General features: G+C 44.2%; 1 protein-coding gene across 1 annotated transcript in view; it reads right to left on the reverse strand.

Annotated features, from left to right (window-relative positions):
- Positions 1-1,741: 1,741 nt before the first annotated feature.
- The window catches only part of ELL (elongation factor for RNA polymerase II), a 40,672-nt gene continuing 26,094 nt past the window's right edge, over positions 1,742-16,319 (reverse strand). The window contains exons 7-12 of the mRNA XM_066636247.1: positions 15,528-15,624; positions 10,019-10,490; positions 8,110-8,182; positions 6,604-6,775; positions 5,912-5,956; positions 1,742-4,805 (exon numbers count right to left, since the gene is read on the reverse strand). Coding sequence (XP_066492344.1) covers positions 4,689-4,805; positions 5,912-5,956; positions 6,604-6,775; positions 8,110-8,182; positions 10,019-10,490; positions 15,528-15,624 — 976 coding nt within the window. The 3' untranslated portion in view covers positions 1,742-4,688. The remainder of the gene's footprint in view (positions 4,806-5,911; positions 5,957-6,603; positions 6,776-8,109; positions 8,183-10,018; positions 10,491-15,527; positions 15,625-16,319) is intronic.

Here is a 16,319-nt window from a genome sequence, read left to right on the forward strand (position 1 = left end):
TCTACCTCTCAGCATTGGATGCTGCAGGGGGAAAAAAAACACAGCAGAGAACGCTTGCCTTCACGCCCTGCTTGCAGTTGTCCCACTGGGATATCTGGCCAGCCATGTTGGGCTAAGCTAGATGGAGCTTTGCAAGCCTGATGCAGCATAGCTGTGATGCTTCCCACCTTGTGAGAGAAGCACAAGCTCCCCCTGCAGGTGTTCTCCCAGATGTGCAACTCTCTCACCCTTATTCAAGGTTTCCAATTAGGATATGAAACCAGCCTGACATGCCAGAGAACACTTCTGTGGAGCTGCATGAATTTAGGACATTGGATACCAATATGACATCAATTCTGCACTAAATCAAAATTCTACAACCCACAGATTAATCTCTTAATGTGCAAAAATGTCTCTGGAAACCTGGTCTCTTTTCTTAAGAATACACCTCCAAACCAATCTTCTTGCTTTTCCTCCCACAATATTTCTTCACTTATGTTCAGGCATTGAAAGAGTTAAAAAATATGCACACAAGATTTTCAACCAACCTGCCATGCTTCACACATTCTGAACATTTTCCCCTTCCATTCCACCCTCACTTCCCTTCCATGTCTTGTAGATTATTTAGATGCCTCTGGGCAGGGACAGGCACCTCATTTCTATACTTCATTGATTTTAGCTGCTAGATTACTACTAATACTGATGTAAGTAGCAGTAGTAATACTAACACTGGGCTACTCTCATGGGGTTGTCTGAATGGATTAAATCAGGGGTCTCCAAATTTTCTGGCCAGAGGGCTGCATCAAATATCTGGCGCAGTTTAGAGGGCCAGAAAAAAAATTTAAATATAAAATTTATATAAATAAATTAGAGATGGAACTTAAGATGAATGAATAAATGAATGAATGGGCTCATTCATTCAACCTCTCTGGTCCTTAGAACACCTTCCAGATGCAACCAGATCACAGCTCCAAACATGTTTGGCCAAGCGGGCCAGAGGCTTTCAGGGGACAAGAGGCTGACCGCAGGCCAGATAGAGGCACACACCAGGCTGCATCTAGTTGCGGGGCCGGGGTTTGGAGATCCCTGGGTTAAATCAAGATTATGTATGTAGTATGAAGAAAACATTGCAAAATAGCATAGCGCTTGAGGAACGGAACTATATGAGGAAGCCTCAGATTTTAACCTCACCTCAGTGAGTTCACAGTAAGGTGGGCTAAGGGTCAAGCATCATTCTCTCAGCCTCAGTTTCCCCCACCTGCAAAATGGACATGATGCCACCGACTTACCTATGAGGTTGTTGTGAGGTCTACTGAAATACACACAGGAACATTTTGAACACTTTAAGGGCAACATCACACACAAAATAGCATCAATACAGACAGACCTCCAGAAGCACGTATGTATTTCCAATACAATGACTTTATTATATGCTGCAAAAGAAACACAAGCATTTCTGTTTTTTTTTTTTCAGTGTACAAAAAAAGAAAAAGAAAAAAGACACCAGCTTTTTAAGAAAAAGAAAAGATTTGGAAAGCTGGAAAGGAATTCATGTCACTTTGAAAAGATAACATTTTGGCAAAGAATGAAAAGTTTTTGTGGTTTTTTAAAAATTGTTTTTTGTAAACAAACACGATGGCTCAAAAGGTCTTTTTATCATCATCATCATCTTCATCATCATCCATCGTACAAGTACTACAAAACACACTTGTATGAATAAGTTAGATCGTATTCAAATCACCTTAAGAATGGGTATCTATGAAGCAGCCCACCCACCCCACCCTCAAAAAAGCACAACTGTTTGCCTACAGCAGGGGAAATTGCTAGAGAAAAAAATAGAAAGTAAAATAAAGGCATCTTTAAAAACAAAACAATGATCCTTTAAACACAGGCTCGGAACAAAAGCAGCAAAGCAGTCTCACAGTATTTTTATTTCTCCTTTTGGATAGTCATTAAATATCTATTTCAAAATTCTAGAAAGTTCCAGAATATATATTTTTTATATATATTTATATATATTTATATACACACGCACGCGCACACACTTGTGTAATGTACACAATACATCTTTGTATCCAACTCTGTTTGCAAAAATATCTTTATATAGAGCAGGTTATTGTATAAAGAATTGAGATCCATCACTCTTTTAAGAATTCCCTCCAAAAATATTCAGATACCCTCCCACCCCATTATCCTCCAAAATATTAAGGTTCCCAGAGATCATTCCTCATAATGTTAACTCACTCCCTGCCGCCACTGCCCCTCCCATTAGGATTTTCTGTTTTCTAAAGGAATTACATATTTTGCTAGATTATCTATCTTGGTCAGAGATTGGATAGTTATTAAAAATAAAACATCCTTCCCCCCACACAGATGAAAAAACAAATGCCTTGTGTGAAGTCACCCTCACCAAAATTTAACAGCCCAATTGCTGGAGAACAGATGGCTGGTTTGCAAATGCCTTGAAAAGTAGCAGATTTCTCACAGAATAAAACATAATCAACATAGAGGGGTTCTCAAGACCAGTCCCTTTCTAGAAAGTTCTAAGGACAACATAACAGAACCATAGCACCTCTCCTGTCATCACCCATCCCGATCACACCACATCCAAAGGACTGACTCATCTTTATGATGGCTGTGAGGCCACAGTGGGGCACCCTTGTGTGAGGCCAAGTTCCCTGCCTGAAAAAAAAAAATCGCACCGCTGGTGGAGAAACATCTCATTTCCACAATTACAAAAATATAAGATGGACACCTAAGCTAAACACTCCCAAGCTGCACATTGATTGCTTATGTCTGCTTATGAATGCTCACGGCTGTGGAAAGTCAGCAGAAGCCAAGATCCTTTGCCTTTCTCCTTTCTCACCTTCTGAGAATTCCTACATGGGTACTGTGGTTGACAGCCCAATCTTATTCATGTCTATTCAGAAGTCCCAGTAGGTTCGATGAGGCTTACTGCCACAAAAGTGTGTACAGGATTGCAACCTGAGTCAAACAGCTCTGTCAACCATTTCTAACAAAATATTTGCATGTTTGAGAAATATCTCTCTTATCTGTGGGACTTGGGTTGACTGATTCCACCTCTAAGGCCATCCCCTTATGAGGATGTTTTAAAAATCACACTGTCCCACACCTGTCAAGCTTGGATTACCCTCACAGGTTGTCTCACTTTGTCTGGTCAACCCTAGGAGAATCTCTGCCGCTTCCCCATCACTTTGAGAGAATCTCGGCATTCTGGCCCAAGTGTTTTGGAACTAACAAGAATGACCACTGCAGAGAAATGTCAGCCTCATCACAAATGGTGCCAAGGGCAAGGCCCAAAAGTAAAAATATGTGAGTTGGTGCCTAGGCAGAGGGGGACCTTGGCCCGTAACAAGACAACTGGTGAGGTACAATCACCTCAGTTAGACAGCATTTCAAATCCAAATGGGGAAGGTTACTGAGAGGAATATGAGTAACAGGAGACCAGTTTACATGCAGGAAGGTGAGGAGAACCATACTATTAACAGCTGTTAGGAAAAGGTTGCCTTTGCAACACAAGGAACAAAAGCAAAAGCCACAAAAACCCAAGGAGAAAGCATTGTGCTTTTTGGTGTATTCCTCCCCAACCTGAAACAGTCCCTATTGGCCAGCAACTGAGAGGAAGAGTGTGTGTGTGGGTGGGTGTATGGACAGGGGAGGGGGACTAGTGGAAGACCTCCCCTTAAAGTCTCAAGCAGCCCCCCTCATTTTTTTTTTAAATTCTGTGCCACTTCTTTGGGAAATTTGCAAAAAAGGTAGAATAAAAACATTTCCCCTGAACACCTCCCCCCCCCCAAATTAACAGTCCCCTTTCTCACTGCTGTTTCTGACTGAGGTTCTTCATAAAGGTTGTGATTGACAAGAATGCTTCCAGGTAGGGATCTGAGAAATAGGCAGTTAATACTGAAATAGGGGGAAGGAAAAGGGTGCCCTAAAAGTGCAGCAAGGGCGGGAGAGAAGGAAGAAGAGGGATGGAGGCGCTGTTTTGAACGTTTTTTGAAAAGATACAGACCAGACGACAGTCATTAAAAATTGGCCACCCTGTACATAAGTAGAAAAACTGGAAAAGGCTGTGCATTTCAGCTAAAACAGCTGAGTACACCTGATATGAGAGCTGGCCAAGATCAGTCACACGGGAGATCCACAACTCATGGACCGAACCTGGAAGGGGGAGGGAAGGGAGGAAGACAACAGAAATACAAAAACAAGCTGTGAGTTATGCAACAGTTTAATGGAGAGCATACGGACATGTCTGCATGCAGGGAGCGAGCGACGGGTTTCCCTGCCTCCCCTGCCCCACCCCAGCAGGCAATCCACGCAGTGCTTGAAATTCGACAAAATCAGTGGCGTGGAATCAGGACTGAGTCGTAGGCCCCAAACACCTCTGAATTCCAACTCTAAAGTCAAACCCACAGACATTTGCTGGCATTAGAAGATAAGCAAACTTTCATTTTCTTTAATTGTTTTTAATAGCTGGAGGGAGGAAAAGTTTAAAATGCTGAGGACTGTGCCACAGCCGCTCCCAGACTGAACTTCTGGCTGGGATTCAGTCTTCAGGCAACTGTACCCCAGGAGCTGGGCTCCGGCCTCCAACAGAAATCTTTATTTTATTTTCCTTTTTCCTTCTCCTCTTTGGAATCGTTCACAGGTTCGTGTCCAGCCAGGGTGACTCTCTCACGGCCCTGGCATCAGTGCAAAGACTGGAACTGCTGCTGGTCATACTCGGCTATCAGTTTCTTAATGTGGGCTAGTTTCTTGTGGAGGTATTCACAGCGATTCTTCTCTTGGCTGTAGTGTGGATTAGTCTGTGAGGAGAATTACAAAACACACACACACCATGACAAATTTAGTATTCCGTGGAGTACAGATACAGGGTGTCCCAATTTAAGGCTATGATGTCAGTTACTTGTATATTTACTGCAGTGAGAAAATCTATGAAACCAGGTGTTTCATAGCCCACTAGCAAAGGAAGGAGCAGGAACTCCCTGCTCAAGTTTTGGGAGGGGGCATTCCCCACTCTGCCCAGGGCTAAAAGCACTGTTTTAAAAAAGTGGTCTGTTTTTAGTTGTATTATGCATTTGATTTCCATGTGACAATGAAACTCGTAACATTTGAGGCCATTCCTTGGAGTTCCATTTCCAAGCTGTCTGCCATATACCATATCAGGGCAGACACAGAAGTATATCAGGGAAGTGAAAAGGCAATCCAGAAATGGAGAACCAGAACATCACATACCAAAGCAGAGCCTGGCAGGCAATTGCAGCCTCCCTGTAAGACTGGGCCAAGCTGAGGCCATCTAGCTCGCCAACCTGTTTCCTACAGTGACCAATCAGATGGTCCAATGGGAAGCCCAAACATCAGTCAGGAAGGAAACAGTCCTTCCCCCTTTGTCCCTCAGCATTTAGTACTCAGACATACACTGTCACTGATCACAAAAGTGCTATTTGAACACATTATGGCTAACACCCACTAACAGACCTCTTCTTCTCAACCAGTTTGTCTAACCTTATTTTAAAAAGCCCTATGAACCAGGAGCCAACACAAGCTCCATAAGGAATGCAGCCTGGCTGCATCAGATCTAGATGGTTCTGTCCAGCCCAAAATTCTGTTTCCAACACTGGCCAACCAAAGCCTTCTGAGGCCACAAGCATGGCAAGAATACAACTGCCCTCCCTTGCTAGTTCTCCTTATCTGGCTGTTCTGTGGAACCTTCTGAATGCAGAAGCTCCACTAGGCCATCAATACATCTAACCTCCCAAGGATTTGTCTTACTCCCCACCTTTTCCACCAGCAGCCTGCCATTAGCCCTAGCAAGATTTCTTTGGCTGCTAACAAAAGGGGGCTTTCTTTCTCCACGAAACATGTGCCGAGAAGGCCTGTTGCACTGTAAACAAGAAACCAACTCACTCACCCTTTTAATTTTCCGATATTCCTGCAAGATCTGGTCATGAATGGTCTGTGGAAGAGTGACATGTCGCATGTTAAGCACACACATTTTCACTAGCCTCAATTCTTTTGCAAGGCTGGCTGAGACACTATGGAAGCTCACAGCTTCTTCAGCTCCCCTCTACTAAGTCAAACCAAGCTTGACTCCAATCCCCCCAAACTCTCAATTCAGGGAGTCCACACCCCCCACCCCATGATAGGAACCCAAACCGTCTCCTGGTCGCTCTGAACCTGTGCCATGCTCTTAAATGCCCAAAGGTAGCAACCGATTCAAAATTATTGATTAAATAATCAGCTTGCAACTGTATGATTAACATTTTATTTTCCTGGTTTTTCCTGCTATATGTATTTTGTTAACCAAAACCTTTTGCAAATTAAAAACCCTTTTGAAAACTATAAAAATATTCTTTTTCCAGATCAGATAGTTATCATGCATGTACTGATGCACTGCAAACAAAAGGGTCTGAGATGATTCTGCATGACATGACTCTAAACCAGTTCCGAACCAGATATTACCATTACCGTCTTAATGCAAGAGCTAGAGAAAATACTGACAAATTGAAACTATTCAAGTGATAAAACTGGTCATCATTCAGCCATGACAACTGTTTAAAACCACATTTGTTTAGCCACCCTGGCTTCCAACCAATTCCCCACCTTGTACTCCTCTGAGCCCTGGGAAAGCTGTTTCAGTTGGGAGTCCAGCACCGTAAACCGCCGTGTTACTCTCTCAATGCGGGCATGGAGGTCACGGTACTCGCCGTACTCAGCATTGAAGTCATTCTTATAGCTCTGGCGCTGCTCTGAGGAGGTGATGGCGGCATATTTGCTGAAGCAGAAACAAGAAAACATTCAAATGCCAGGTGAAATTCTGCAGAGGTCACTCCCCCCCCCCCTTAAAGCCAAGCCTGGCACTCTGCCCATACTGCGACCTTCATAGTGAAGGTTAACATGATATCAGGTCCAAGAAAATGCTGCAAACCAGGGATCAAATTATTAGGATAGGGACCAAAAATAAGATGGCCAGGGTTGGAGTGCTTGAAGCTAAATCAAAGGGGTAGCTGCTTTTGGGAATACAGGTCCAACCTAGTTACACACTGACTTTTTATACACGGATTTGACTCAACACGAATGGCCACTGCAAATGAGAAGGAATGCGCTGATCCTTGGAGAAGGGGAAAAATGCACCCCTTTAAAATGCTTTTCTTACTGTTGTAAGGATTTTTGTCTCAACATGATAAGAAAGACCCTTTAAATTAAAGGAAAACAGTCCTTTACAATAGTTAGAGAGAAGGCAGCCAGTTGACCATCCAATCTCTCTCCAAGCGACTCTCTCCCTTCCCCCTGAACATGAAAGAAAGACAATGCTTTCTATGGGCCCGGTCTTAATGACCATATCTTAACATCCCAAAGGTCAGCAAGGCTATTTTTAAATCACCTGAGCAAAGGGACTTTGTTTTTTAAATGGATTTGCTATAGTACGATTTTTGCCATTAATTTGCCATTTTGCCAGAGTTCTGGGAATGGAACCCTCACAAATAATGAGACTTAACCTGTACTGTACACAGATCTGCTGCTCCATCTCAAAAAAGCTGTAGAGATGGGCCATCAAGATGATCAGGTGGCTGGAGCTCCTTTCCTATGAGGAAAGGATGAAGCATTTGGGTCAAGCTAACTTTTAAGGGTAGAAAAAAGACCACCAAGAGGCAGGAAGATGGGATATGACAAAGGTTTATAAACCTGAGAACAGTGGGGGGGGGGAAGAGGGAGAGAGATTTCTCCCTCCTCGTAGTATTAGAACTCAAGATCATCCAATGCAATTCAATTCAGGACAGAAAAGATCACAATTCACTTATGGAATTCAGGGCAATAACTAAGGGACCAATAACTAAGGTGGCTTTTAAAGTGGGTCAAACAAACTCATAGAGGAGGAGGGGTTTATTAACACCTGCTACTCATTATGGTTATGTGGAACCTACAGGGTCTGAGGCAGTCTGCTTCTGAGTAGCAGCTGCTGGAGCGAAACAGCAAGAGAGGACTACTGGCCTCAAGTTCCACTTATGGCAACTGGTTGGTCCCTGTTGGAAATAGGGCTATACAAGGAGCTTTGGTCTAATCCAGCTGGCCTCATCAGAAGAGTGTCATGATCCTTTCAACACTTACAGCAAGTAATCTGCCGTTTCTGACGTGGACGTTGATGTTGGAATGATGGTGCTGTTGCATATCCCATTCAAACCTGGAAAAGAAGAGGGAGGGGGAAGGAAAGAAGAGAGAAGGTGGCATCAGTTCCCAGGTTAGGCGTATCAGCAGGTTTCCAACTTTTAAGGTTAGACAAAAAGACCACCAAGAGGTAGGGAAATGGGATATGACAGAGGTTTATAGAACTATGTAGTTTGAGAGAGAGGACAAATTACTTTCTCCTCATAGTACTGCCAACACTCCCAACTGAAAAAAAAACCTGAAGAGGTAGCAGAGTGGTATGCAGACTGATTCAAGTCCCCAGTAAGGACTAGCACCCTGTGTCATAGGTTACACTGTGTCATAGTGTAGCTGGGAACAAATCCTGCTAATGCAAGCTTCTAGCAAAAACAGTCCATTTGGGTGAGCAAAAAAGAAGGCCTGTAAGAATGAAATTGAGCAAGAGAGAATAAGGTACCAACAGGAATCTGGGCAGCTCTCAACTGCCATCTAGTGACTGCAGACAGGAAGAGCGTTCAATTTTGCAAGACATTTTGAAAAAAAACTCAGCAGGGTGGGATGCTGAGCAAAATACCACTAAAAAGCTAGTGGGAGGGAGTATTCCATTGCTGCATTTTTCTGTGGAACATTTTCCATTTCTAAAAATGCCCTGTTTCATAAAATTAATTAGCAATGTCACAAATGGGCATATTTACGAGTCAGACAGAATACAGGTATCTGGGGTTATCTGTGGGGCTTCTGTTCCTGGAACCCTCATGGATGCAGAAAACCGTGGATGTTGAAATCTTGGGTCTGGGCATCTGTAAACCTCTGGAGGCAATGGGAGCTGTGCTCCCATTCCCTCCAGAGGATGTTCTGAGGCCCGTGGAGGCTGCGCACAGCCTCCATAGGCCTCACAACGCCTTTGGGAGGCTTAGAAGGTCACTTCTGGTTTTTGGGAGAAAACCAAAGCGACATTTTAGATCCTTACAAAACCTTCTGAGGCCTGGGGAAGCCTCCCTAGACCTTGGAAGGCCTAAAATGTCACTTCTCCAAAACTGGAAGAACACCCTCTGGAGGGTCCATGTCAGCCCAACCCCATGGGTTTGGGACCTGTGGATAACCAAATCCGCAGGTCCCAAATCCACAAGTAATGAGGGCCCACTGTAGTTTCAAAGTTATAACTAGCTTTTATCATCCCTCAGAAGCATGCAGAAATAACAAATACAAGTGATTGGGGCATGCAAAAATAAGCATGTGAACTGTTTTCAGTGCTTTTATTTTATTTTCCCTCTCTACTAAAGTTTAAACAATGAAAGGTAAGTATCTGCTGCTGAAATGCCACATTTTGAAAAGATGCATAGGTATCCCAAGAAAAACAATGTCCTGTGAATTTGCTTCAATTTAACATTTAAACCACAGAGTGTGCTTTGACTGAATGTTTCTTCCTAATAAAATATTTCATTTGTATGCTTTGACTCAACATGCTCTACTTAAAAAAGAAATTAAGCCTGCCAATATACAACATGCTAAATGAGAGCTCAACAGATAGGGAAATTTTCCACCATTGTTTTTGACAAATTTTCCAATTCAAAGCATTGAGTCCTTTGTGAAAGTAAAGGAGGATGCCTCTTCAAAAAGGCAACTCCTGCTCAGAGAAGAAGCATTCCCACATATACCTTTGTCACATGGGAATGCCTCTTCTGAGACAAAGTCTGCTGTGAGATACACACACTTTCCCCATTAAAATGATTGTCTTTTTGCTCCTATGCAAAAGTCTGCAAATTTAATTCATTAATTTACAAAAACTCACCCAGTTAATAAACCAGCAGTTCTTTAAATTAGGCAATAACCCTAAAACAAAAAACACTGCTCTGACAGTTACTACACTCACCTGTAATATCCTGCAATGGGCCCATTTTCGTGCCATCCTTCTTCAGTTCACAGTTGGGCTTTTCTCTGGCTTGCTGCTGCTCCTCCTTCCTCTCCCTCTCTTTGTGCTTCTTCATCTTCTTCTTGGTTTTCGAGTGCACGCCATAATTGTGCTTGCTCACCAGGGCAGAGTCTGTCGTGGGCTGAGCGGCCGGTGCCAGCCGCTCACCGGACTCCTCAGAGTCCTTGCCATTGTGGCAGAGGTCGTTGCTGACATCAGCAAGTGGGTCGTGAGGCCTTGGCAGCTCCAGTGTGGGCAAGAGGGAGCTTGAGCTGACCGAATCTACCGCTGCTGACGCAGAGAACGAGGCCTCTTTCCCATTGGCAGAGCTAAGTTTGCCATTAAAAGGAGGCTGAGTCCTTTGGGTAAAGCGGGAGATCCTTGGCTTTTTGTTGGCAAGTGGGTCTGTGAATTCCAGCGGTTGGGTTCGTTTCTGGGGGTGGGGGAGAGAAATGAACAAAGCCACGTTAAAAAGCAACATCTCTATCAGGCAGACCGCCTCCTTCAATATGAGCTTGCTGATACTCAGCGCCCATCGGAGCAGTCCTGCCCTGTGCCTCGGACCCCAGAAGGGAGACAGGTAAGCATACAGGAGTCTTTTTGGAGGTGGTGTTCAGAGTAATTTTTTTGTATTATTTTCCATTATTTTTTATTATGCCCTCAGATTTAATGATGGTCTATGCATGCCAGGCAGCACTGCCCATACCAACTACCACCAACCCTGCATTGAGTCACTGACTACTGTGACTGACTGCTGTAAATTCATATATCTCAAAATGGACTTCATAAGTTTTGGACTCTGCTTTTCCTGAAACTTAGGCCAAGTCTCAAACTCCATCTTGAACTCAGTCTGCCATGCAAAACTGGGCAAAGAGGCACTTTTCCAAGTGGTGCTCCTCTCAGATTTAGCAGGGGGAGAGAGTGTCCCTCTTCACCCCAGCACAGTGCCTTTCCTAGTGGCTGTTTGCTGGTGCTCTTCTGCATCTTCTGAGATTGAGAGCTCTTGTGGGACAGGGAGCCATTTGATTTTGTCTGCACAACATGCTATTTATATAGTCTTATTTATATTAACAAAATTTCATTTCACCCACCCTGGGAAAATACTGTAATCCTATTATGCAACCTTTCAATGCACCTCCTGTTTCCACTGAATGTGTCATTAAGTAACCTCCTGCTTTGCACTGGCATTCTGTATTACCTCCACTAAATGCAACCTTTCAGGGTACCTCATGTTTGTAGCCTGCAGCTCTTTATCTTGATCTGCTTTAGTTGTCTCAACCTTTCAACGTAATCACTGCATCCTGCCTGTGCACCTTGAGAAATGCATCTTATGAAGTTGCATCTGCATGTCCCGTTTCCATTGCAACATTCAGGACCAACCCATTGAACAACATCTGCTGTCTAATTGTCTTAGGACCATCCTCGTGTAGCAAAGTCCTCTTCTAATTTTGTGCCAGGGTGGTTCATATTAGCAACTACCTCCTAGATCCTTATTCAACAATTAGGTTACACATTTACAAGCCAATAGAGAAGCCTCTGCAGTTTTGTCAAACTCCCCGGGAATTAGAGTAGGGCACCTATCTCCAGAGCACATGTAAGTAGCCACTCCAAATATCTTAAACACACATCATTTTGAACAGCAAACTGTTATTCATACCTGATGCCACAACCTGTGCCTATTCTGTGCCAAGCTACGGTCTCCATGCCGCTCAGAACCTCTGGTTCCCTGTAAGACTCCCCAGTCATTACAGGACTCCGAGCCCAATTTTGATCTCTTACCGCCGGTCCTCCACTGGCGCTGAGTGTCACAAATGTGTCATAAGGCATGTCTGCAGCCCTCAGTGCTGGTGCTAGCTCAGCTGTGGCTGCTGCTGGGCTAGTACCAGTGAACTGCCGCTCTGCAGCAGCCTGAACTGCAGGGGGAGGTGGGGGAGGAGACATGCTGAGGGGAGGGGGTGGGGTAGGGAGGAGGCAGGAATGGAAGAGCTCTGCTCCTCCTCATTCAGAGCCTCCATGACAGGCTGTGGGCCCAACACGGTGGCTCTTGATTTTACTGCAGCCCAAGGGTTTCTGCAGAATTGAATAGTCCCATTGTGGGGCTACTTGCCTTACCCAGGAGAAGGGGACGAAAGACCCCTTTCCCTGAGGAGCCACCAGTGGTTGCCCTGTTGTGTGTAGGATGCACTGGTAGCTGTTTTGGCGCCACAGGCAGCTCAGGATTGGACTGCCTATAAAGAGTTAGGCAGTCCTAACTCTTTAAAAATTAAGACTTTTAAAGTCCTAACTTTAAAGACACTTTAAACTCTTTCACTTTAGCTCCAGCATCCCACCCTCCTATCTCATCTCCTCCTTTTCCTGTTTTAACTTGGGGACTGAGGCAAAAGATGGAGGATTCCTTAAATTCTTCCCCTAAATGCTGCCCTTTATCTCTTGGACACATCAAAAACAGCTTATTACGCACACTCACTATGAATCAGTTACATATTGTACATTTGTGGGAGCTAATTGTTATTAACTCTCAGTGAAAAGGATATTTGTGATGTACTTTGATATCTATTTGTTCTAATAAACCATGGATGGCCAAACTGTGGCTCGCAAACTGCATGCAGCATTGACATATAATGCGCAGCTCTCGGAAACATGCTAGCTGAGCTCCTTTCTGCATCACTATTAATATAAAAGGTATATAAGAAATTTTCAAGTTTTACAATTATTTACTAGGTGTAAACTGAGAGTCCACTGGATTAAAATGCAAGTTTAAAGTTCATGGTGAGTAAATATACTTAAGAATTTAAGTTCTTCTTAAATATTGTGGTTCTCAAACATCTCTCTTGGAGCTCTCAAACATCTGAAGTTTACTGTAAGTGGCTCCAATGTTAAGCAAGTTTGGCGACCCCTGCAACAAACCTTTAATCTTTAATCTTAATTGGAAGTTATTTTTCTCTTAGTCTCATCTTTGGAGGGAGCAGGGCTCTCTGCATTATGTTGACCTGCACCCAGTCCAAGATGCTTTTTATCAAACAGTGTATTTCTGTTCTGGTCATATTCTCTTTGAAGGCTGCAAGAGCTGGTCCCCTGTGCCTTTCAGAAGGCAGTATTTATTGATAATTACCCCACACCAGGTCCTCTAAACACAGTGAAGCCTGGGCTCTGGAATACCTTGCCTAGGGAAGTTTGATCAACTTCCCTCTGTCAAGGCTGCTCTTTCAATGAGAATTTTGTGTTTGGCTGAGTCTTCACAGAGTAATTCTGTGGTTGCTGGATTTTTGGTGCTGCTATATGTTCAACAGTCAGTTTTGCAGAGCTTTTATCAATCCTCAGGATGGGGTGACCACTGGGAACACCCTTCCAAGTGGCTGCTGTCTTTTCCCCCATATGCCCTTGCCAGAATTATTCTATGTTATCATGCAGTTCTGCTCCACAGGGTTTCTGGGGAAGAAATGCTGCCACTGCTGCAAAACAGGCAGCAGGGTAAAAAGGTCAGCTGTGATCAGTGGTCAGCCTATTGGGGCTCTCATTTTGCATCCCCAGACAGACTCAAATTTTGTGCCCAACATTCTCATCAGAGAACTCAGTGGCTCAGCAATACAAAAAAACTGCTGCCACTAGAGGGCAACACAAGATCAAGACTACTACCAGGAAAGAAACCCAGAACCTGTTTGTCCCAGACTGGGCAACAAGCCCGAATCAGACCTCCTGGGTCCTGCTCAGAGTTTGTTTTTAATTTCTACACATATTCCTCCCAAAGGGACAAAACCTGCACAAATACTTAAGTTACATCATTAGTGCACATTGTGCTTTATACAAAGACAGTTCCCCCCATGTGAACCTGACTGTTGTTCCCATCTTCTGCAACACTTCCTTTGGAGGTTGGATGAGTTTCTACCTAAGGCATGGCTTCCTCTGTCATGGCACCAGTTTGTTGCCTTCCCCAGGGAGGTCCACCTGGCCCCTTTTGAGCTTCCCTGGAATTTAAGATCTGCTGAGGTCCTGCTATGAATTCCATCTGGTACAAAGGTCAGATTGGCCTCAAAGAGGAGCGGGGTCTTGTTGCTGGTATTTCCGACACCCTACAGCAGTGTCTCCCAAACTGTGGATTGTGACCCACCAGTGCTTCAGAATCTGATTGTTGGTGGGCTGTGAAACAGACAAGGTGTTAGCTGATGAGGAAAAGTATTGAACCCTATGAAAAGTGAAACTGAGCTGCATGTCCATGTTTACTCATGAGGAGGCAACTGTGTCTCTGCTCTTTGGAAGGCCGGGAAAAGCAAAGTGACCAGAATGCCCTGGATTCGATGAATGCGGAGCTCAACAAATGCACCAGAATGTGCCCCCCCCACCATAGTAAAAAGGATAAAAACAGACTTGAGCACAAATCTTCTACTTTTAGTCGCAAAAAGCTAAGTGGGTCCTAAAGAGTGTCATTTTACAAAGTGGGTCCCGGTGCTAAAGGTTTGGGAGCCACTGCCTTAGATATCTGGACAGCCCTCTCCTTGCTGTCTTTCAGGAGACAGTTAAGCATTTTTTTTTTTGTTCCAGAAGGCCTTAAGAAACTTTGAATGGTAACACCCAGGCTTACCTCTGCTTTCTTCCTAGGCTCTGCTGTGGCTTCATTTTCCATTTTTTTCTTACCATGTTCATGTGAGTTTAAAATTATTTGTTGGCTTTAACTTGTAAACCACAGTGATTTCTTTGACGAACAGTAATATAGAGATGTTTCGAAAACAGACATATGCATTTGCAAAAACAAAAAAAAAACCCTCCAGACAAGATCTGCTTCAAACAGTTTACAATCTAAATGTTAACTGGGGAGAGGGAGGAGTAGAAAAAGAGGGAGGAAAATGTGAGAGAAGTGGAATTGGTATGGGGAGCAGTGACAGAATAGTGAAATCCCAATGGATGTCAGGGATGAGATCTGAACTTCTAGAGCAGTGGTTCTCAACCTTTGCTGGCACACTACCCCCTTAAGGAGGGCAGTGACCTGACCAGGATCCTGTAGATGCCATTCGTATGGCACTTCCAGGTTTTGCTGCTGCCACCAAATGCGTGCAAGCAAAGAAAACCTTTCTGTAAGTCCTGTTGAGTTGCTATCTTTCTTATGGAGGTAGCATTCCAAATGAAGGTTGGGAACACCTGCCCTGGGGGTCGCGACCCCCAGGTTGGGAAACACTGTTCTAGGATGAGGGATGACTTCTTAAGCCAATGCTTTGCCCTCTTAGCCACAAGGCAACAGCACCTCTTAAATTTGGGTGATGAGCTCCAGGTTAATTAGAGGCTCCAATAAAAATCAAATCACCTGTAAGATACAAGACAGCAATTGGGGGTGGGAGGTTCCACTGCCTTACCCCGCCCCCGACTCAGGCACTGACCATGGCACATCTGGAGTCAGAAAAGGCTGGCCAATCCCACATTCTTACCATCAACTGCAAAGAGTGGCACTTGGAGAAACCCTCAATGACTTATCACTTACCTGGGGAGGGGAGGAAGAGACATTTGTGTTGTCTTTTGGCGGACTCAGAGCAGGGTTCTCTGGAGGACAGCTGGTATTCTGTGGCTGGCAGAGTTTCCTAGGGGGGAAAAAGCAGGATTGGGGTGTTCAGTGCGACAGTTGCTATATCCAGATAAAGGATTAAAATTGCATAGAAAGGATGAAACACAAACTGGAACTCAGCCTGGGTTGATATTCATCCTATCACTCTGCATCTCAGTTTTGGTTTTATGGTGTGGTTTTGGTTTTAAACTTATTTTTTCCCGGCCTACAGGTGTACACAATTGGTCCCTGTTGTGTATATACAATGTTGGGCAGAAATGGCGTAATCTCAGTTTTGGTTTTATGGGTCCTGATAAGCCCACCCTTTCTCCAAGGACCCCGGGGGGGAGGGGGGAATGTGGGCAGGATTTCATCTGAACCTCACAACAACCTTGTGAGGTAGGCAAGGCTTGTGGTTTTTCCCACTCTTGTGCGAGGAGAAGCGAGGGGGGAAAATAGGATTTTTGTCCTAGACATACAATATCTGCTCCTCCCATTAAGCATGAGGTGAAATAAACTTCCCACATTTCTGCCCATTTGTATTTTAACTCTGGGTTTTCTGGCCTAAGGTGAAAGAGAACTCTGCTCCACATTCCTCCCCCCTTTTCCCTTCCCCTGTTTGAACACTTTCCACGGTCTGAAAGCCCAGTTGGCTCCCAGAGGAGACATTGTTAGTTTAGCGAGAGTCTGAAAATGCCAAGTGTTTTCTTTGGCAAAGGCGTGCCTGGTGCA

This window comes from Tiliqua scincoides, chromosome 8 (assembly GCF_035046505.1).
Source record: "Tiliqua scincoides isolate rTilSci1 chromosome 8, rTilSci1.hap2, whole genome shotgun sequence".
Taxonomy (NCBI): domain Eukaryota; kingdom Metazoa; phylum Chordata; class Lepidosauria; order Squamata; family Scincidae; genus Tiliqua; species Tiliqua scincoides.